Source organism: Cryptosporidium andersoni (genome assembly GCF_001865355.1).
Source record: "Cryptosporidium andersoni isolate 30847 chromosome Unknown contig_50, whole genome shotgun sequence".
In the NCBI taxonomy this organism is placed as follows: domain Eukaryota; phylum Apicomplexa; class Conoidasida; order Eucoccidiorida; family Cryptosporidiidae; genus Cryptosporidium; species Cryptosporidium andersoni.
In genome coordinates this window covers 667-23,468 of record NW_027122855.1, presented here as the reverse complement: position 1 = coordinate 23,468, position 22,802 = coordinate 667, and the positions used below count along the sequence as shown (strand labels likewise).

The 22,802-nt window shown below is 27.6% G+C and overlaps 11 protein-coding genes across 11 annotated transcripts; 6 read left to right on the top strand and 5 right to left on the bottom strand.

Moving 5' to 3' along the window:
- Positions 1-409: 409 nt before the first annotated feature.
- On the bottom strand, positions 410-1,660 carry cand_007480 (uncharacterized protein; the record flags this gene model as incomplete). The annotated part of the gene is made up of 1 exon (XM_067210988.1): positions 410-1,660. One exon carries the CDS (start codon positions 1,658-1,660, stop codon positions 410-412), a length of 1,251 nt encoding a protein of 416 aa, XP_067067848.1.
- Positions 1,661-2,054: 394 nt separating this feature from the next.
- Positions 2,055-4,049, bottom strand: cand_007470 (protein kinase domain-containing protein; the record flags this gene model as incomplete). The annotated part of the gene is made up of 1 exon (XM_067210987.1): positions 2,055-4,049. The coding sequence occupies one exon, from the start codon at positions 4,047-4,049 to the stop codon at positions 2,055-2,057; it is 1,995 nt and encodes a 664-aa protein (XP_067067847.1).
- Positions 4,050-4,706: 657 nt separating this feature from the next.
- Positions 4,707-5,339, top strand: cand_007460 (uncharacterized protein; the record flags this gene model as incomplete). The annotated part of the gene is made up of 1 exon (XM_067210986.1): positions 4,707-5,339. One exon carries the CDS (start codon positions 4,707-4,709, stop codon positions 5,337-5,339), a length of 633 nt encoding a protein of 210 aa, XP_067067846.1.
- A 154-nt stretch (positions 5,340-5,493) lies between these two features.
- Positions 5,494-6,978, bottom strand: cand_007450 (uncharacterized protein; the record flags this gene model as incomplete). Its single annotated transcript, XM_067210985.1, has 1 exon — positions 5,494-6,978. One exon carries the CDS (start codon positions 6,976-6,978, stop codon positions 5,494-5,496), a length of 1,485 nt encoding a protein of 494 aa, XP_067067845.1.
- Positions 6,979-7,589: 611 nt separating this feature from the next.
- On the top strand, positions 7,590-8,979 carry cand_007440 (uncharacterized protein; the record flags this gene model as incomplete). The annotated part of the gene is made up of 2 exons (XM_067210984.1): positions 7,590-7,891; positions 7,962-8,979. The coding sequence occupies 2 exons, from the start codon at positions 7,590-7,592 to the stop codon at positions 8,977-8,979; spliced, it is 1,320 nt and encodes a 439-aa protein (XP_067067844.1).
- A 1,939-nt stretch (positions 8,980-10,918) lies between these two features.
- cand_007430 (uncharacterized protein) lies at positions 10,919-11,532 on the top strand (the record flags this gene model as incomplete). The annotated part of the gene is made up of 4 exons (XM_067210983.1): positions 10,919-10,951; positions 11,018-11,152; positions 11,255-11,344; positions 11,410-11,532. 4 exons carry the CDS (start codon positions 10,919-10,921, stop codon positions 11,530-11,532), a joined length of 381 nt encoding a protein of 126 aa, XP_067067843.1.
- A 152-nt stretch (positions 11,533-11,684) lies between these two features.
- On the top strand, positions 11,685-13,772 carry cand_007420 (phosphatidylinositol 3- and 4-kinase family protein; the record flags this gene model as incomplete). Its single annotated transcript, XM_067210982.1, has 1 exon — positions 11,685-13,772. One exon carries the CDS (start codon positions 11,685-11,687, stop codon positions 13,770-13,772), a length of 2,088 nt encoding a protein of 695 aa, XP_067067842.1.
- A 736-nt stretch (positions 13,773-14,508) lies between these two features.
- On the bottom strand, positions 14,509-15,786 carry cand_007410 (26s proteasome regulatory subunit 6A; the record flags this gene model as incomplete). Its single annotated transcript, XM_067210981.1, has 1 exon — positions 14,509-15,786. The coding sequence occupies one exon, from the start codon at positions 15,784-15,786 to the stop codon at positions 14,509-14,511; it is 1,278 nt and encodes a 425-aa protein (XP_067067841.1).
- A 338-nt stretch (positions 15,787-16,124) lies between these two features.
- On the bottom strand, positions 16,125-16,841 carry cand_007400 (ATP synthase delta subunit; the record flags this gene model as incomplete). The annotated part of the gene is made up of 3 exons (XM_067210980.1): positions 16,125-16,164; positions 16,237-16,383; positions 16,549-16,841. 3 exons carry the CDS (start codon positions 16,839-16,841, stop codon positions 16,125-16,127), a joined length of 480 nt encoding a protein of 159 aa, XP_067067840.1.
- Positions 16,842-17,148: 307 nt separating this feature from the next.
- On the top strand, positions 17,149-19,018 carry cand_007390 (ATP synthase beta subunit; the record flags this gene model as incomplete). Its single annotated transcript, XM_067210979.1, has 2 exons — positions 17,149-18,202; positions 18,396-19,018. 2 exons carry the CDS (start codon positions 17,149-17,151, stop codon positions 19,016-19,018), a joined length of 1,677 nt encoding a protein of 558 aa, XP_067067839.1.
- Positions 19,019-19,423: 405 nt separating this feature from the next.
- cand_007380 (uncharacterized protein) lies at positions 19,424-22,117 on the top strand (the record flags this gene model as incomplete). Its single annotated transcript, XM_067210978.1, has 1 exon — positions 19,424-22,117. The coding sequence occupies one exon, from the start codon at positions 19,424-19,426 to the stop codon at positions 22,115-22,117; it is 2,694 nt and encodes an 897-aa protein (XP_067067838.1).
- Between the last annotated feature and the right edge of the window lie 685 nt (positions 22,118-22,802).

Sequence of the window (22,802 nt, the reverse complement as noted above, 5' to 3'; positions counted from 1 at the left end):
CTTAGGTTAATCTTAGTAAATCACCTTTCATAGCTCCTACTACTAGCCATTTATGGAAAATTCCTTATTTTTAATATATAGTTTCGAGTAGTAGTTCTCCAATATTTTGCTGATATTTTAAAACAAAAGTATATATTTCACTATATTATTTGTTATCACACAAATAGTACAGTAATTTGATAATAAAATAATCAATGGATGTTAATAAATTTCATTTTATAATATTAATAATCATTTGTTTAAACATTAATTTCAATATTCCCAATTTACTAAAAAATTAAGCAAAATGAAATATTAGTAAAGATCTCTTATAAAATCCATTCAAATTTGTAATTTGAAATAAACTAGTGATCAAATCCTCTATTAATCTTTTCATAAAAATAAATACATTAGTAAATATCTTAAATTCTCAGCTCATCTGTATATAATTAGATGAATCAATGGGTTGATTGATATCTCTTCTCTGGGGAACTAACCAAGATAAATTAGTAGCAAAAAAATTTGGTAAAAAATTTAAACGTATAATATAATTAAGAGATCTTTTCCAATCTACACTTGGTTTTTGAGGGAAATTATTCCCTTCGAAAATAGCTCTTCTTCTTTCTTCTTCAGTGTAATATGACTCAATTATTCTTGTAATTGTATCTGCAAATCGTGGATATAGCTTGTATTGTCTGAAATAATACAGTATACCAATTATTCCTACTAAACAAAATAATATGGAAATACACAATCTTATAAATGGCCCAAATATATATCTATATAATATTCCATGCTTATTCTTTTCTTTTTTAATATTACGACGTATTGTTGGAACAGGAAGTTGAATTTCTTCATTTATTAATTTAATAGTCTCAGCTGATAGCTCACAATCTGCTGAATGTTCAGCATTATATTTGCAGCCTTGAAAGCAAGTATTGAGCTCTGAAATATGCAGTGGAGTAATTCCTCCTGTATCTCTTTGAGATTTCTTCAATTTCCTTTTACATTCCCCAATACAATCTTTATATGCAGTAACTATAGAAATATTGCAAATATCTACTTTATTTTTTTTCTCTAATAGATCTACATTTTGTTCATTTTTTATTTTTGTTTTATTTAAATTTTGATTATTTGCCTTTGTAATACTTATGCTTTCAGTTATTGGCACATTTTGATTTTTGTTCTTATTAGTTTTATTAAAAATACCCATAGGAAGATTAAAATATTCATTCCACTGACTTTTTTTATCTGAGTTTATTGTATCATTATCTTTTACCTTATTGTGTAGAGGATTTATAGATTCTAAATATTTTATAATGGTATTATATTTATTTTGTATAGTTGAATTATTTTCTGCTTTAGTACTTTGAAGTTTTGATTTAAAGATAGAAATAAAGTCTTCTATATTAAATGGAATCCAGTTAGAATCTTTTAAGTTTGTAGATGGTGCCAGTCTTATTATCTTAGAAACATCATTGAGTTCAGAGCTCAAATCCTTAGAGTTAGTTTCATAGTTCAAAAAATCATTTAGCATTGGTAAATTAAACCATGATGTATGATTATTTGATATAACTTCAGTATAATTATGAACAAATGAAGCTTGTGTTATCTTAAATAACGGTAAACTTAATAAAACCTCACCAAAAATAAGTAAGAATTTTAAATTGGTATATAACATTTTTAAATATATAATTTAATCAATTCTTATTCTAAAAGTTCAAGATTTTTTATATTAGGTTATAAACCTATTATTCCCCTCAAGCCCCTGGTGGTTAAATTAAAAATTCCCATGTAATGCATCATATATTAAGCGCCTAATACATCAGACATAGTATTGTGGATTTATAATCATAATATAGAGGCTTGAATCCATCATATTTAAGGCCTATATATTTACAAATATGATCAAATTTATTATATAGAGATCTTTCTATTTGGACCTCTTTTTATTTTTATTTAAAATCAACTTTATATTAGTACTTAAAGTAACTAATAGTAATCAAGTACCTAATAAAATATCTAAAGTTATATCGAAGAAAAAGGGAAAAGAGAAGATCCAAATTTTATTCTTATTAGTTAGAAGTATCAAATTTACTTTTTAAAATATCTGCAATATCTAAAATTCCAGAAAAGAAGCTGTGTTTTGTAATAGTTGAATTATTTACTCGTACATTAGGAGATTCTTGTGACTTTATAACTCCATTTATATGCCTATCTTTTTCTCCTATCATCATATCCATAAATTCATTAAAATCTATATATCCATCTTGATTTGTATCTACTTCTTTTAAAAGAGATTGTATAGTAGATCTTTCAAAAGCTTCCTGCATAAAAGTACTATTAAGTACTCTGTGTAATTCAGATGGGCTAATACGTCCATCCATATCTAAATCAAAAACTTTAAATGCAGCTTTACAAAGTGATTCTTGTTCATATAACTTATGATCAATAGATGCAGCAAGAAATTCAGTATAATCAATTCTTCCATTACCATCAGTATCTAATTCTAGGAGTAAAGCATCAATATCATCTCCAAATTGAGCTACATGTTGTATTTTATGTAAAGCACTTCTCATTTCACTAATTGATAAAACACCATCACCATTCCGATCAAGTGTACTAAATAAATTCTGCAAAGCTCCAATATCTGCATCACTAAGATGATAAGCTACACATGTCAAAGCTAATTTTTTTAACTTATTCTGCCTTTGAAAATCTCTAAATCTTTTTAATAATAAATTACAAATATCACTTGTAAAATATTCTGATTCTATTGATACAGGCTTAGAAATTAGTGCTTTTAACCAAGGATGACATAAAGCATCCTGAGCAGTAATACGACAATTTGGATCCAACATTAAAAGACGTTTTATTAAATCTTTTGCTGAGTCTGATATGTATTTCCAACTATTATGCTCAAAAGAATATTTTCCAGTCTTTACCCTCCTTAAAATCTCAGTATTATCTTTACCATGAAATGGAGGATAACCACACAATAAAATATATAAAATAACACCAGCACTCCATAAATCGCATAATTTACTATAACTTCCAGATAATACCTCAGGAGCTACATAATATGGGGTTCCAACAATTGATGTAAATTTGTGTGATTTTGGACATTTAGCTGCAAAACCCCAATCAATAACTTTTAAAAGTGAATTTGTTGATGAATCGGCAAATAAAAGATTTTCAGGTTTTAAATCCCTATGCATAAATTCATTGGCATGACAATAGGCTATAGCACTAAATACTTGTCTCATTATTATAGCTGCATAACGTTCTGAAAAATGTCCTCTTTTTATTATACGGTCAAATAATTCACCTCCAGTACAAATTTCCATTACAAAGTATAGATAATTTGTATCCTCAAAAACTTCAAATAATTTGATAATATTTGGATGATCTAAACGTTTCATTATTAAAATTTCTCTTTTTAATCTATTTATATTCTCTAATTTTGGTTTAAAAATTACTTTTACAGCTCTATAAGCCCCAGATTGTTTGTCAATAGCTTTAACAACTGATCCATAAGATCCTCTACCAAGATTTCCTAAATTTAAGTCATAATAATCATTAATATTACGATTTTTTAGGGCGTGTTCCTGAATTAGGCAGGTCCTATCAAATAAACAATGATTAGTATGTGAAATATCATTATTTTTTGAAGAATATCCTACTTCCTTAGTATATTCACTATTTTTAGTTTTTTCTTCTGGGCTTGAACATAAATCTGAACTATCTTGTCCATTTTGATTTAGATATTTAGCCATACATCTATTAGCATCAATAAATGATTTACTTTCAATTATTAAACCCCTAGAGACTTGTTCAATACCACTAATTCTCCTCGGGTTACAATAAGATTTCTCAGGATTTTTCTCATGTTCTAACTCTCCAGCACACTTAGTACACATAGCTGCGTATATCAAATCTGTTGTATTATATTTTTCATCACTAGGACATCCATTATCTTCATTATGCTCTTGTCTTATCTGAAGTTCTTTTTTCTCATAATTATTTCCTTTATCATGGTTGTGTGTATTAATTGCTACAGGATTTGTCATTTTAGTAATATTAGTATGTGAAGATTTATTGTAACTCTCCACTCTTCAAAGTTTTCTACTTCCCTGATAAGAAGATCTCTTTATAGAGATAGAAAGAACTAATCTATTAACACTCCAAGTATATAACACTAAAGTCTATAAATAAAATAAAAACTTTATATGTTACAATATAATAAAGGAAAAAATTCAATACATGCTGCAAGAGTCTTGTCCAGACCAGGCGGGAAAATAATACCCTACCCTAGGACATAATACTAGATTTTTTTTTTCTTTTTGAAGTTTCTTATTAAAAGTCTGAAAGTATACTTTTTTTTATTAATAACACTTAATAAGTAAATAGATATTCTTTTGATTAATTTTACTAAATTAAACACTTAGATAGAAATTACATCTGACAAAAATTTCTTAATGTGGTCATTTGATATCATTTTTAATTTTCTCTTATAAAATATTATTATTAGTTATAGTATATATGATATTTTGATAATAATACAATGGGAGGTATCCTTAAATACCATATCCAATATATTCAGGATAAACAGTCCGAAAACTTACAATAGTCATATTCCTTTTGGCGGCTGAAAATGCCCGCTAACACGAAATATTTAATTTTTATGTTTTTAAATGTAATCTTTTAATAGTTTTATTTATTTATTAATGCAAAATTTTTCAATAAGATTTCTTAGATTATATTCAAATAGATTAAATAATTGCAAATTTCCACTTAGATCAAATGACTATATTCCAATTTTTTGTTATAACAAAGTTTGGATTCATACTTTTATACCAAAGTTTGGAAATATAGAGAAATTCTCCAATTTTTACTTGAAAAGTAGAGAACAAGATCTAAGTAATAAAGAATATAAAGATAAAATAACAGAATACAATAACAATAACAATAACAATATAGATAAATTAAATAAATATGAAAAGTTACTTAATACAGAATATAAAAGTACCGGATTCTCAAAATATTATGAAAATCTTAATATCATAATATTACCTTTAAGATTTATATACTTTATTGATATCTTAAATTTTACATCTTCAATATTTACAAATTTAAGGGAATATATCACTTTATTAGCAAGAATGAGTTTTCAAGCAATTCGTCCTTTATTGGCTTTTTCAGTATTAGGAGAAGCAGTTAAGATTGCTTTAGCATTAATAACTGGAAGTTCAATAGCCTTTACATTTTCATTTATACTTGCATTTGAAGTGTTTTATTTCTTCTTACAATGCTTTATCTCATTTGTATTTCTTTCAATGTTCTTTAAGGCTATAGTATAGTATGAATAAATAGTAAATGTTTATTACCTAATAATTCTTTAATTTAATTTCAAAATTTGACTATTTAATTAAATATTGACTTTAAAGTGATAAGTAAAATAACACATTCTATAATGAAGATTTAATAATATTAAAATAAATATATTTAATTTTTCTAAACATTACATTGCTCAGTATCATTATTTCTATTATTAACTGGAATTAATACTGATTTGACATCTCTCATTAATACTTTAGGTTTATAATTTTCAGGTTTATTAATTAACATATTAATAGGGGTTATATACATTAATATGGAAATTCCGACATAAAATAAATGAAAATAGAAATAATTAGATGAATCCAAATGGCCATACATTAGAGGTATGACAATGTATAAGAACCCTACAGGCCCTGTAATCAATGCCATTAAAAAATTAATATTAGAAAATCCAAAACATTTTGCCAAATAACAATATGCAGCTGCATATATACAACTACTATATGCAAAATAAATAAAGAATGATAAAATACGAGTACTACCATTTGGAAATATAAAAAAAAGTGAAACAATAACTCCAAATGTATTCTGTAAAATTAAACCTTTTGCGACTCCAATAAAATCCATAACAAAACCATTAGCCAATGAGAATATAAAAGAAAAACATTGAATAGTTGAAAATATTGACATATGATAACGAACTTCATTAATATTTTCAGAATTTGATTCTAAAAGAAATGCATCTAAACAAGCTTTTATTGAATCAGATCGGAATACTGTAAGAGTAAAATATGGTAATAATAATAAAAAATATGATGATATTAATTGCGTTTTAAATGATGCAGAATGTAAATAAGGTTTAATAGATGATTTGTTTGATTCTGAAGAACTATCTGTTTCAATAGATAATCTATGAGATTCATTATCTATTATATTCTCATTATTATCAATATATTTTTCAAAAGAAATCTTAGGAATTAAAAATATTGCAACTAAAGTTAATGATCCACATACAAATAATGCATAAAATATAAGTATACCTTTTAAATTTGCTTTTGAATATTCATGAATATAATAAATACAATAAAAAACAGAGGCTGATAAATCTCCCATAGTACTTAATAGTGAAATGATTTGATTACTATGATTTGGAAAAAGATTTGCTATTGATATTACACTATTAAATATTGGACCTTGAGGGATTCCAATTAAAATAAATCCTAATGGATAAAGTGGTAAATTTACATTACTAATACAGAATATAATTATACCTAACATAAACATTACTTGGCCAGTTATTCCAGTATACTTTGGGCCTATATAATCAAATAATCTACCAAATCCTAAAACAGATAAAACCAAATTCGGAGCCATTATACCTGCTGTCCAACAAGTAGTTAAATGGTTATCTTGTAATCTACACTTTGCACCAGTAGGTAAATTTTCAGTAGAATTTGGATCACATAACCATTCATAAGCACCCAGTTTAACTAGAATTAATCTTATACAAATATTTTGCTGAATTGCTGATGTTGTTAATGCACAAAATAGGCAATAAATTATAAGTAATACACAACGATTTAAACCATATGGAATTTGAGTTCCAGATTTACTTGTGAGTGATATACCTTCAAAATGATCCTTTTTGTCTTCAAGCATATCTTCTTATTTATTTTTTTTTTACTCTCTCAAATTCTATTATTATTAGAAAATAATATTTCTCTAACTTATTTGGCGCCATAAGGCGCCAAAAATAAGGTGGACTTTCAGAAAAAAATAATTGTAAATATTAAAAATAAAAAAAAAATCATAATAATAAAAAGTTATAGTTAAATGGTATTATCTAGACATTATTTATTACAAAGAAATATATAAAATTAAAAAAAAGAATCCACTTTTATAGTAAATAAAGTTCCATATTAATAGATCTAATAAATTTTCTTAAGTAATTTAAGGATAATATTACTAAATAAAAAAAAATCAGTATTTTTAAATTTATAGGTGAAACAAGTAATAATTCCAATAATTTTTAAATAAATTGAGGAAAAAATAAGGTAAGTCCATCAATTTATTGATACTATAGCAAAATTTTAACTAATAATATAAAGAAGAATAATCCAGTTATGACTATGGTCTCCATGTCAATAAATTAGAAGCGCTTTTAGCCTTATTTCGCTCGCTTATAATAGAAATAAATTGTACCTAAATGAATCTTGTCAAATACTCCTTGATAGTATTATTGATGATAATATAGCTCTCTTGAGAAGATAATGATATCTGCAACATGTCTTCAAATACGTTCATATATCCCAACATATCTATCTAGGAGTATAAAAAGACATATAACTTCAACTATGTTGAAACCTTTAATTAAGTTCTATATAAAAACTCCTCTTAATTTTTTTTCATCTAATAAATCAAAATCATTTTCTAACCCATATAAAGTTTTGGGAATATCTAAAACAGCATCCACTAATGAAATAAAAAGGAAATTTCGAGAATTAGCAAAGAAATTTCATCCTGATATAAATCCAACTCCTGAAGCTAAAAATAAAATGGCAGAAATTACAAGGTAGGTATTGTCTAAATATTATTTAGTTTCATAAACAAAATTATTCATGTACTTTTTTTTCTCTTTTTAGTGCATATGAACTTTTATGTGATCCAAAAAAACGCTCATTTTTCGATACTACTGGTTGTCTACCAGATGATCCAGCTGCTGCTTCAGCATGGTCTCAACAACAATCTGGAATTAATGGATTTAATAGTAGAATGTGGTCTTTTACAGATTTTACAGATATTTTGGGGAATATGGCAGATAATTCAGATAATTCAACAGATAATATTCACTTTAGTTCTGTATTTGGTACTAAACAATTTCGTGGAGATAATATTTATATTGATTTACCAATAAATTTAATGGAATCTATTAATGGAGTCTCTAAAACAATAGATTTAAAAGCAAAATGTAATTGTAAAAATTGTAATGGTAGTGGATGTGATCATGGTACATTAGCATCAACATGTAAAAGTTGTAATGGAACAGGTACCAAAGATTTTGAAAGGGGTTCATTCGTATTTAAAATTCATTGTCAAGAATGTAATGGATATGGTAATATAATTACACACCCTTGTAAAGGATGTAATGGGACAGGAGTTCAATTTCAAACAAAAAAAGTACAAATAGATATTCCTAAGGGTATACGTCATGGAATGGAATTAAGAATATTAAATCAAGGGCATGCTGGAAATAGAGGTGGAAAATCAGGGAATTTATTTATAACAATATTAATTAAAGCTCATCCTAAATTTAAATGGATTGGTGATGATATTCATGTTGATGTGCCATTAACAATAAAACAATGTCTTCTAGGGGATGAAGTTAAAGTTCCTTCCTTAGATAATTTAGGGTATATTAAGATGTCTATATTACCAGGTACTAAACCAGGTACACAGAAAATTCTTAAAACTAAAGGCCCACCGAAAATAAATGGTATAGGTTATGGTGATCTTATAATTAATTTTAAGTTAGTATTACCAAATTTACCACTTTCTCAGAGACAGATTGAAATAATACAAGAATTTGAGACGCTTTCATCTAGGCGGGATAATGCGAATAATCAGGCGGATAAAACGGTACTACAAAATAATAAAGCATAGAAGGCATCTATTATAATAACAATATTATAAGTTTAATAGTAGAAAATTCCTTTATTATTATTAATTCAAGAAAATATGTGATTCAATCAAGAATGGGGAGAATTTTATTATATTTAAATACTAAATAATACAGTAGATCTTAATATTTTATATTGTTAGTTTATTAGAATATAATAGAAAGAATAATTACTCTTACTTCTTTTTTCTTTTCTGATAATATCATAAAAATAAAAAAGAGAAAAAAAAGGAAAAGAGAAAATTCTATTCAATAATATTACTAGATAATATCAAGAGAGCTTGTATGATATATATTAAATCTAAGTGATTTTATAAGAATTAAAAAAAAAAAAGTTATCTTATACATTTTAATGAAGTTATATTTCTAATATAATCCTAACTTTCACTTAGATAATCCTACAATATCAGTTTCTTTTATTTGTATCTACTAAAGTTTAAGCTCCAAGTTCTTATTATGATCTATATTGTATTATATATAAAAGAGAAAAAAGAAATATCCATTTCATCTATAAATATTATTACTATAAACTCTAAGTAAATCTTAGTGTATTCACTATTTTGAATACATAAATTACAAAATATATTATTAAACAATCCTAATTATTAATTAAGCATAATCTAAGAGGGGAAATATTAATATTATCTATAATAATAATAAATATATTTATAGGTAATTTAACTTATCTAATTTATTCAATATTTGTTATATAATTATCTATATTTTGGTATTTATTCAATGTAATATATAAGTCATTCCAATTGTAAGTAATATTATTGCATAATGAACAGGTACTTAATAGTATAGACTTAATAAAATCTTTTATATATATTATCTTCCCTATATAAAAGGAATACTTTATAAATATTTCCAACTACTTCCATATAAGAAATTGTAAATTCATCCCTAATTTATAATGAAATTATAAATTGATAATATCACTTTATTATACAAAAAAATTATACATTAAATAGGTATATTAAAAGTATAAATTGTTAATCCATTAAAACAAACCACTCCAAAAGGAATTAGCTAACACTGAAGACTACTAAAAAAGAAAAAAAGAAAAAAAGAAAAATCTAAATCTAAGATCTTGATAATATTAAAGTATAAAGTTCCAGAAAATACTGAATATCAGTGATCACAAATATATATTAGATTACACTTATACTTATAAAAATTCTATTCGATAGTTATATAATATTAAATTTACAAACTATTAAATATTTCAACTTATAAAACTTGTATCAATCACATTTAGTGGATATTTCATCCAAATTTAAAGTAGAAAAAAATTCTAATTATAGCCACTGTAAATTGACATAAGATCAACTCATATTATCCTCTCAAATTGGTAAATTGAAGTTAATTATTAGGATTTAGTCATCATTTATTTTATTGTCTATTTATTTAGTAACATTAACAGTAAATAATGGTAAAAACAACAATATACTATTAAATAGATAAATCTCGAGACGAATACAATAAGCGGTAATATTTGTTAAGGCGGTTTGAAATTAAATCTAATATTTCTTGAACTTTATATAATCTCATTTATTTTGATATTTTTAAATTTATTATTACTGAATAATTCTTATCTTATTAATATTATGATATATATAAGATAATTTTAATTAGTTTGGATTTCTTTTTTATTTTAATTTTTAGAGAGCCTAGAAATTAAGAGATATCAAGATTATATTAGTGATATACTGTAATTATATTAACATAATTATGGTAGTATATACCATATTTTATTATTATTTTTTTTTTTTTTTAATAAGAAACAAAATTTTGTCATATAGACAGGATTTTATTTAAAATAACATCTTTCTATTACCCACATGCGCCTGAGTTAAAACTCTTTGAAATATTAATAGAATGGTATTATGAACTTAGGATCTAAATAAAAGAAAAAAAAAGATGAGAACAGCTAATATTAGTAATAATATAGAGGTAGAGTAATTACATATTTCTAATAAATTGTAAAAGTTCTAAATATATTTATTTATTTTTCTTTAGAAGCGGATATCTTGGAATAAATATATACATTTTAGTATAAATATAAGTTATAGACTTAAACAGTTAGAATCTCAATGGGATCAACCTCAAAGTGATATATCATTAATTGAATGGTATATTGGGAGATTTATTCCAGTAAGTTTAGATTATATTATAAAGATAAATGGGGATATTAATAAATTTTCTAATATTATCCCCATATAATAGCTTAAATATAATGTCAATTTTGTCATTTAGACACAAGAAATAGATAATAAACAAAAAGAGTCATTAATTAATGATTACTTAGATATCCTATCAAAAGTTATAACTGACGGGATTATTCATGTAAGTCTTTTGTAATATGAATAAGATAAACATATCTTGAATAATTGACTTATTTTGTATTATAGATTGTAGATTCTTACAATGATCCAATAGATAATAAAGAAATACGTCTATTAAGATCTGATAGGCTATTTTTTCCACAAGTTTGGGATTGTTGTGATAAACCTATTCAGATACTGCATTTATAGAGTAGTATTAAAAGCTATTTAGATTTAGGCGGGAATATTAGAGGCATATTAGCCAGCAACTATATCAAGGAAATGTTTATTTTGAATGTACAATTGGTCTATATTGAGATGTAAACTAAGTAATTTAGGTTATATTAAATTATTTGGTAAAGATGATATCTACAGGGAATTATCCAGTAGCTCAACAGGTATACTTTTCAACTCATAATGCTTTAAGAGCTGGGATAAATGATATGCAGAAATTTTCCTTGTGTATAGATGAATTAGATGGATCTAAACGTATTTTTCTTTCTATATACCCTTTCTATGATTGTCAAATGGTAAAACGTTTAGTTATTAAATATTTAGATCTTCCTAAGAGTACAGGGGTTCGTGATATTCAATTATTCTATAGGGGAGTAGAAATTCCAAATAATAGACTAATGCAAATATTTGAGAAACAGAGACGGCCATTACACTATTCTTTACGTATGAGTAAGACAGATTTTGGATTAAGAAGTACAGGATTGAAATTATCTACAAAGATACAAAAGATTTTAGCTGAAGTACAATTAGCTTTGAGTCGTAATGTACACCCTAAATTAACCCTTGATGGAACTGGTGCAACATATAGGATGTATAATGCAATGGGACAAGTTGTAGCAATGTTTAAACCATTAGATGAAGAGGCATTTGCTCCTAATAATCCTAGAGGTTATCAAGGAAAACTTGGGCAGCAAGGATTTAGATCTGGAGTACTTTCAGGTGAAGGAGCAAGTCGTGAAGTTGCAACTGCAATTTGGGATGGTTACTATCATGGATTTGCTGGTGTACCTGAGACTACATTATTAGAAGCTTCTCATACTGCTTTTAATTATAATAGTTGGAACAAATTTACTTTACAAATGGGTGATATTTTTGATCCTGAACCAACTTTACCCAAGTTAAAATCTAATTGTTATGAAACAGGATGGAAATTAGGAGCATTTCAAGAGTATATTGCCACAAGTGAGACAGTAGGAAATTTTGATTCATGTGTATTTAGTATTAGAGATGTTCATAGAATTGGTATTTTAGATATTTGTCTTTTTAATTTGGATAGGAATGACAGTAACATACTAGTTATCCCTTTACAATCTAATTATACAATGAAATTACCTATTACAACACATTTTGGTGATATTTCTATAGCCTCTTATGAAAGCCCTTTAAGTACACCTGATGGTAGGAAAACAAAGTATAAATTAGTTCCAATTGATCATGGTCTATGTTTACCAGATGTGTTAGATGTAGCCCAATTTGATTGGGTCTGGTATGATTGGCCCCATTCAAATATTCCATTTAGTAAGACAGAATTACGTATAATAAAATATATGGATCCTGATGCAGATGCAGAGAGACTTAAAAGAAAGCTTTTGATTAGAGATGAATGCCTTCGAAGTATGCGTGTATCTATTAGATGGCTTAAATTAGCCTCTTCAATGCATTTAAATCTTCATCAGATTGCACAGTTTTTGTGTCGTGAGGATTTAGAGATTCCATCATCAATGGAGCAACTAATACAAATTAGTTTACAACAAGCTTATAGAACTTTGGATGCTACTGCCCTAGTATCATCTAATAGACTCGGACACATACATATTGATCTTGCAACTACATCTACAGCAGTTAAGGGTCGAATTTCAAGATGTCAAGAAACTTCACCTAAAGCAAATTCAGATGGAATTTCAAGTGCACGAGAGGATAATGGTACTGGTTCTTTAGATTTAGATATTTCCACTGAAAATTTCAATTTAGAATTTGATTCTTCATCTTTTACGAATAGTGATTCTTCAGCTGCAAGTTATTTTAGTGATATTATAAAAAGTAAATGGTGGAAACCTAATAAGAGAAAATCTAAAATTAAGGATTCTAAATCTATTAACCAAAATTATGAATCTTCTATTTTGGGAGGGAATGATAACACTTTGAATTCTACTTTTACTAAATCTGGAATAAATGGAACAGTTAGAAATACTGCATACCGTAGACAATTATTACTTAAATTAGCTCCTCAAAATGTGACTTGGTTATTATTGGATAGAAATAAGAAACCAATACCTGTTCAATGGAATGAAGAACATTTTGAAAAGATTTTTTTTGAAATATTAGAAGTAAATATGAAACATTCTATTATTGAGAAACATCCAAATTGGGACTCATACCCTTATTTTGGAGATGATGAGAAAATGACTACTAACTCCAAAGTAGAGTTTCAATAGAGAAAAGAGGATCTAATGAAAAATTTGTAAAATTACATATTTTCTAGATATTATATATATATATATATATATATATATATATATAGAATATTTTGTGTGTGTGTATTTTTTTTTTTCTCTTATTTTTCATTATTCCTATTTCCTCTAAAAGAAGAAATATATATATACAAAGCCGAAATCTGAAGTTAATACGAAAATATATTAAATACTCAAAATTATATCAAATCAAGAGAAGAAAGTATCATTTGTATATACATGTAATTATGAAAAAAAAAAGCATAGAGATTAAGAATTATATGTAAATATGTACAGTGGTACTTTAGTTGTGTTTTCATAATTTTTGAGATCTAGATTTGTAGATATTTCAATCATATCACATATTAGTATTTGACTTCAATAGAAGCCTTAGATTTCTCATCCTAGAGCATTAGTATTCTAAAGGATAATTTCACTTACCCTCTTCTAAACTAATAACTCTTTATACCCTTATTAAATAATTTGTTATATATTGCCAATATTATCTTTTATATTAAAAATCTAATATTTAAATAACATAATTCATTAGTATAAATTAACTGTATTGAATTACATTATGTCCAATAAATACACAATTTATTGATAGTTCCTATGTTTATAAAGAAAAAAAAAATGTAATATCCTTATTTTAGGGCTCACTAGTTTAGAAACAAATTATTTGTAACCATATTAAAATAAAATAAACCTCTATATTTGAGTCTTAAGAAAAATATGTTAGAGGTGACTTCTTCTTTGATAATACAGCTGCAATACCCTCTACAAAATCTTCATGACATAAAATAGTAGCTCCTCTTCTAAGTGCAGTCATTCCTGCCTCTACACAAACAGCTTTTAATTGAGCTCCATTAAAGTCATCCGTAGAACGAGCTAATTCCTGAAAATTTACATCATTTTTATCTACATTCATCTTTCTGCTATGAATCTGTAAAATATGAGCTCTTGCATCTTCATTAGGATGTGGTAGTTCAACTTTACGATCTAATCTTCCAGATCTAAGTAGGGCAGGATCTAGAGTATCTGGACGATTTGTAGCTGCAATAACTTTTACTCTATCATCTGAACTAAAGCCATCCAACTGATTTAACAATTCAAGCATGGTTCTTTGTACCTCTCTATCTCCACTATGTTCACTATCAAATCTTTTCATTCCAATAGCATCTAATTCATCTATAAAAATTATTGCAGGAGCTTTCTCACGAGCTATCTGAAATGCATCACGAACCATCTTTGCTCCATCTCCAATAAACATTTGTACTAATTGAGGCCCTGCAAGTTTTAAAAATGTAGCTTTTGTCTGTGCTGCACATGCCCTAGCTAATAAAGTTTTACCTGTTCCTGGAGGACCATACATTAGTACTCCTTTTGGAGGTTTGATACCAATCTTATCAAAACGGTCCTTATGTGTCATAGGTAAAACTATTGCCTCTACTAACTCTTGTATTTGCTTATCTAGACCTCCAACATCTGAATATTCCTCTGTAGGTCTCTCATCAACTTCCATTGCTTTTACTCGAGAATCATATTCTGGAGGTAATTTATCAAGAATTAAATAACTATCCTTATTAACTCCAACTAAATCTCCTGGTTTAAGTTCATCCTCTGGAACTAATCCTATTACTGGTAAAAATACAGTCTGTCTAGAAGACGTCTTTATAACCATACATTTACCATTTTTATCACCATCAAAATCAACTCCTTCTCCTTCATTATTGTCATCGTCATTAAATTCTAACGATTCCACAACATTTGCAACTAGATATGGTAATTGACGATTCAGTTTAATCTTTTCAATATTACTTCGTATTCTCTCATTCATTTGGTTTAATTCGTGTTGTAGGCGATTGTTCTCACTCTTCATCAATTTTACTTCACCATCTAGAAGTCTTATACGTGATTGTAACTCATTAACAGTCAACATCTTTACACTCTCTACAGCTTCCTCAGGTGACCAATTATCTGCATTTTCTATTGCAGTCATTTTCTATTGATTGCAAAAATCTAAGAATATAGAAATCTTTGCAGTAGAAAGTATTAAATTATCCCCCTCCAAATTAAACAAAGAAAAAACCCGCCTAAAATGACTTCTGTTACCGTTCTTAATCTCTATTTAGAATTTTTTTTTCTTCCTTTATTCAATAATATAATATAATAGTTTAAAGTTCTAAACCCACTTTTCAGATATATTTTCATACAATATAAATTTATGTCTATATATACAAGATATAATTTTAGGTTTCCTAATAATATTGCTAAATAATAATATAAGGAATATATTTAAAAATAAAAAAAAAGAAAAAGTAAATGAACAACTAAAACTTAAACTAAACAATTTAATAATCTTCTACATAATTGAAGCCTAAAGATCCAATTCAAATATTTTTATTAAAATAACTTTTTTTCTTTTTTTTTTCTTCTTAATATAGCTTACCCTAGGTGAAATTTTGTAAGTTCCCAAGGAGTACTTCTAGATTGTTTCTCAATATCCTTTATTAATGTATTCACACAACTCTTATCAAAGTACTCTAATGGAAATATCTCAATACCTATAACTTCTGCAATAAAATTTTCATTAGATCTATAAAAATATACAATACTAATAAGTAATACTCAAGTATAAAATGTAAATCTGAATTTCTAATTATATATTCACTTTCTTATTTTTTTTATTCCAAAAATGTTGTAAATATATAAAGTACCCTATCTCTTTTAATTGATATCTTAAATATATTATAAATCTTACCTCTTATATAAAAGAAAACCATCAGATATGAAGAAGGATTGGGGATTTTCGCTTAAATTTCGTCTTATAATAATAGGTCCACTTGATAACTGAATAATTGTTGGAGAATGATTATAACTAATAGTAAAATCTCCTTCTTTTCCTGGTAGAGTAACTGTATGTACTGGAGTCTTGATAAAATATGAATCATAAGTTGAACATAGTGTCAGTAATAATGAGCCAGTATTATTGATTGTAGCAATATTACTCTTGCCTACAGATCTAAGAAATTTAGTTATCTTAAACAAATTCATAACATAATTTTTGCTTCTGAACAATTATAAGTAGATTTCTATTAATAAACGTCTTAGTAAATTTAAATGATTTAAAGTTTACTCTAGAGTATAATGTTACATAATACCACAAATATTACAAGTAAATATTACAAAGGACATTAGCGCTTTTATACAAAAAAACATAAAATAGTTTATAACATTAATTGATGGTTATTTGAATAATCATTTAACTATATAAACCTTAGTAGTAAATTATTTGGATAATTATCTATAGCACATTTTAGGTGTTAATTTATTATAATTCTCTTTTATAGTACAGATCAGGATGGTCAACTTATTTATTAATAAATATCAAATTACTTATTCAATATTTAACAAGTCAAGCTATCTTAAAAGTTATTTTATTCCTACAAGTTTATATTTAGGTAGAAGTTTTTCTTATTATTATCAAGATCAGTGTAATATGGATAATCTTTACTTATATAAGTATAAAAGTAGAAATATTTCGACATATAAAACTGATTCTAAAATACATCTAAAAGGATATATATCACAGATTATTGGAGCTGTAGTAGATGTTAAGTTTGATAATATATTACCATCGGTTTTAAATGCTTTAGAAGTACAAGATCATCCAAATAAACTTGTACTAGAAGTAGCTCAGCATTTAGGGGATAATTGTGTTCGTACAATTGCAATGGATGTAACTGAAGGTTTAATGCGTGGTCAAGCAGTATTAGATACTGGAAATCCAATATCTGTACCAGTAGGAGATGCTACATTAGGTCGTGTAATGAATGTTATTGGGGAATCAGTGGATGAATGTGGTCCAATAGAATCTACAATTAGATTACCTATACATAGAAAAGCTCCAGAATATACTGAACAAGGTACGGATCCCTCAATATTAATAACAGGTATTAAAGTAGTTGATTTATTAGCTCCATATGCAAAAGGTGGCAAGATTGGTCTTTTTGGTGGTGCTGGTGTAGGTAAAACAGTACTTATAATGGAACTAATTAATAATGTAGCAAAGAGACACGGAGGTTATTCAGTATTTGCAGGTGTAGGGGAAAGAACAAGAGAAGGCAATGATTTATATCATGAAATGTTAATAACTGGTGTAAATAAGAAGAAATTTATTTCTATGGAATTGGACTATAAAGGTAATAAGTACACTAAATGTGACTTTACGGGTTCTAAAACAGCGCTTGTATATGGTCAAATGAATGAACCCCCTGGTGCGCGTGCCAGGGTTGCTCTGACAGGTTTAACTGTTGCAGAGTATTTTAGGGATGAAAAGGGTCAGGATGTCTTACTATTTATAGATAATATATATCGATTTACTCAGGCTGGTAGTGAAGTATCTGCATTACTTGGTAGGTTTTAAAGGAAATATTTAATATATCCTCTTTATAATATTTCCATATATGATGTACATTTCCATTTAAAGCAAAGTATTTATATAATGCTGAAATAAATGGAAACTATAAAAGCTGGAATTACCGACTGATCTGGTATATTTTAGAGAGGAGTATTACTTTTATTTTTTATTTTATTTTATTTTTTTAGGTCGAATGCCCTCAGCAGTAGGATATCAACCAACTCTAGCAACTGACTTAGGAGCTTTACAAGAACGGATTACAACAACTAAAAAGGGATCTATAACATCTGTACAAGCAGTATATGTACCAGCTGATGATTTGACAGACCCAGCATCAGCTGCAACATTTGCTCATTTAGATGCTACAACTGTATTATCAAGAAAAATTGCTGAGTTTGGTATTTATCCTGCAGTAGACCCTTTGGATAGTACTTCAAGGATGTTAGATTCCTCTATTATAGACTATGAACATTACCATGTTGCAAGAGAAGTGCAAAAGTTATTACAAGATTATAAATCCCTTCAGGATATAATTGCTATATTAGGTATAGATGAGCTTAATGATGAAGATAGACAAACAGTAACCCGTGCTAGGAAGGTACAAAAATTTCTGTCTCAACCTTTTTTCATGTCAGAAGTATTTACAGGGAAAGAAGGTAGGTTTGTTGAATTAGAAGATACAGTAAAAGGGTTTAAGGAACTATTAAATGGTAATTATGATGACTTGCCAGAAATGGCATTTTATATGGTTGGTAATATTGAGGAGGCAAAGCTAAAGGCTTTGGATATAACGAGACAGGATTATAAATAAGAATATACTACATAAAAGTAGGAAAGAATTAATACTTTTTATACTTTTCTTTATATTATAGATCTAGTGATTTTATTTTATTTTATTACTTTTTTTATTTTTTTTTTATTATCTTTATTACTTCATGTTAAAGCCATATTTCTTTATAAAGTCTGGATATATCTTAATATTGATGCATTACATATTGCATTTATATTAAGAACTAAGTTCTTATTGAGAGTTTAATTTAATATAAATTGAGAAATTTTAAATATAATTGTTAAGAAGATGCATCTGTATTGATAAGGACTCTTAAATAATAATTGGCTGAGGTACAAAGCGGGATATCCTGTTTGGCAAAGTGGTACTTTACTATTAAGGCTGTATTTTGTCATTTATAAGAACTTGAGAGTTGCAACTTTGAGGATGTCAGGAATAATAATACTGAAAGCAAAAACTTGGCAACAAATAACGGATGTTAATTCTGCATTTCAGCTACCAGATTGGCATTCATTTTCTGCAGCACAAGCAACCTCATCTTGTATTCAATGCAATAGAGAATACATTGTTCACATGTTTTCTGATGCTCCAAGAGTTGTTATGTTGGATTCAGGTATCATTAAACAAGAAGATATGAGTAATGGCTCGAAATGCAGTAGTAGACTGTCAGGACTTGGCATTACTAAGCTATCTTTGTCACCTTCATCTAATAATATTATATATTCAAGAGGCAAAGATTTAACAATTTCAAATATTCAAACTGATAGTTTCAACACATTATATTCAGGTGGAATTCAATGGAAATATGTATCTATGAACCCTTTGGATGATAGGTGCTTTATAGCTTGGAATGATAATGTAGTTTTATTATGGAATAAAGCTTCTTGTGAATCTCATATGTTACAATATGAATCCACAGGTTTAAGTACATCAAATAATTCAAGTTATATATCTAATTCAATTATTATTCGTTACACTGATCCAAGTGAGATATGTTATGCTTACTTTCTTGTAGATTATGTAATTGTAACAACAACAACTGGACACTTTGATATTTTTTCAGCAGGGCTTAGTCCTGGAGAATATTACCGTAGTTTCCGGAGGAATAGTTTATTATCAGTAAATTCTAAGTTGGCTGATGTTACTGTAACTCCTATTCGTGAGAATATAAAGTATACTTTGGCTTTAGATGCATTTATAGTTTTGATCTTATCATTAACTGGGAACATAATCCATATAAATATATGGAAGCTACCAATAGACCCTGCTAATACAGAAGAAGATTTGGAATTAATACAAAATATTACTTTACACTCTACAGAACCTCTGAATAATTCTACAAAGCTTCGATTTGTAGGTCCATTTTGGGGTGACTTTATTGGGATTCAGATATCTAATCAGCTCATTCTTTGTTATTTGAGCTCACAAAGACCAATAAAAGCTATGTATTTACTTCCATCACGGCTATTAGATGCAGCAGCGATACGCCCACCACCTTATACCACATGGATTGATATAAAAAATCAAAAAAATCTATCTAAGGATATACCAAATAGACTTTTTTTAGAGTTATTTATATCAAATATTTTTGGTGGACTAGAATCTATAATATTACCACCAATTGAAGATGTAGATAAGTTAACAAATACACAGTATGACAATGGCACTACACCACAAGACCTGTTTTTATGTAATATTACTTCTAATACGACATCTAATGATACAAATAGAGATATAACTGCTGATTATTATGCTGCAATTATGCAAAATTCTGGAATAAAACCTGGGTCAGTATCATTGCAACATGGTAATATGACAACTCTTTCTTCAGATCGTTCAGATATTTTATCTTCCTTGTTTGGGGCTCTAAATTTAGAACATGGATCAATTAGTCCTCAAATTGAAAGCAGCTCAACCCCAGTGGATAATGGATCAATATTAGATACATCTGCAATTGTTCAACAAATAAAAACAGCTATAGAGGATGAAATTCAGAAATCCCTAGTAAAATGTATTAATACCGAATTTAAATGTTTGATTAATTCTTCTATAAAGGAAATATATGGTATAATGGAGAAGGAGATAAAGACTATCTTGACAAAGGTAGACTCTCTTGAGAAAACTGTGAAGGAGGATAGCAAGAAGTTATCTAATATGCTAAGACAAGTAGAAACATTAACTATAGAGTATGGTGATAAAATATCAGTTATAGTTCAGAATTCTGAAAGAAATTTGAATACTTTGATTGATTCATCAAATAATTGTTCAGAACAATTGTCAATACTAAAGAGATCAAGCGAAGCTGCAAGAGCAGCCCCGCTAGATGACTTAGCTCAAGTGATTGCAGATTCTTTTGGAACTTTGACAAGTGCTGTAACTCAATTACAGGAAAGTGTAACCAGAATTGAACATACAAATTCAAATTTCAATACTTATTATGTAACTACATCAACTATTAGAGATACACCTTCAAAAATATCTTCTTTTGGTGATGTGTCTAGACAAATTGAAGATTGTCTCTATTTGCAACAATATGATAAGGCTTTTGCAATTGCGATATCTACAGATCAGGCCAATTTGTCAACAGGTGATATGGCACAGTCATCACCTAATTGTGGCAGTTGGGTTATGTATTTAGCTTGTAAGTTTGATCCATGCATATGGTTAGATAATGAGCCATTACCTATTAGTCATCCAGTTCTACTCGGCATTGCAAGAACATTATCAGATACTTTACCACCTTTAATTAGTGCATTATCTAGAAGTAATCATACTGTTAATAATTCAAATGCACTAGCAGACTTAAAATTTAGGATTTTATGGATTAAAGAAGCTATTCATTGCTTTGAACCATTCACAGATACATTATTACCAGATGACATAACTCAACTACTAAACGAGATCTTGTCAAGATTAAACCAATGCTTATTATTACTAGAGGTGTCAGAGTCTACAAAGAATCATGCCACCTTTAGCAACCTGGCAGATGGAATTATCGTTCATGATTTGACAAGTGTTGTACGACACATTAAAAGGATTATTAGGACAATATCTTATAGTTATAAGCAGGGTAGAGCTGACCATAATTCCACCTCTACCAGGACAATGCAACAATCCTAGTAGTGATCCCTTATTTTGTCTAGATTTAGCCTTGGTATTACGGGATTAGAAATTATTTTTTTATTTTTATCTTGTCTGGTACTATCTTGTATATGACTATTTCTATTACTCTTTGGAACCCTTCTTGGTGTGTAAGGAAGGGCCTTGTTTCTAAATTCTTGCAAGCATGTAGCAAATATTTGTCCCATTTTAGTTTATTTTTGAATTGTGTCCAGTATTCCCTGTGTCAAAATTTGGCAAATATCACCCCGTGTGAGTATGGTCAACATGTCTAGAATCTCTCATTTATTTATATCAATAATTAGCCTAAAAAAGTATATATTTCTATTATTTGAACTCTATACAATATTAATGTAGTTTAATATGGGAGAAAAAAACAAACTAGTAATACTAGTAATAATAGCGCTTAACAAAAGTTTTTTCCTAGTTCCAGACTTTACAACCTGGAAATCATAGAACATATGTGAAGTGAGGCTGACAGTTTGTTTTAGTTTACTAGTGCCTGTTCTCACCGTGGGAAGGTTCGAAGTGACTACGACTTGTTGGATATGTGTCTCTTGTCAGATTCATTGGTAACTGGATTTGTTTCTAGCCTTATTTTGGGGAGATTCGGTTCACTGACTGCTTTGAGGTGTGTGTACTATTATGGTCTCCATATAAAGTCTTTGCAAGGTTTAGCCTGTTG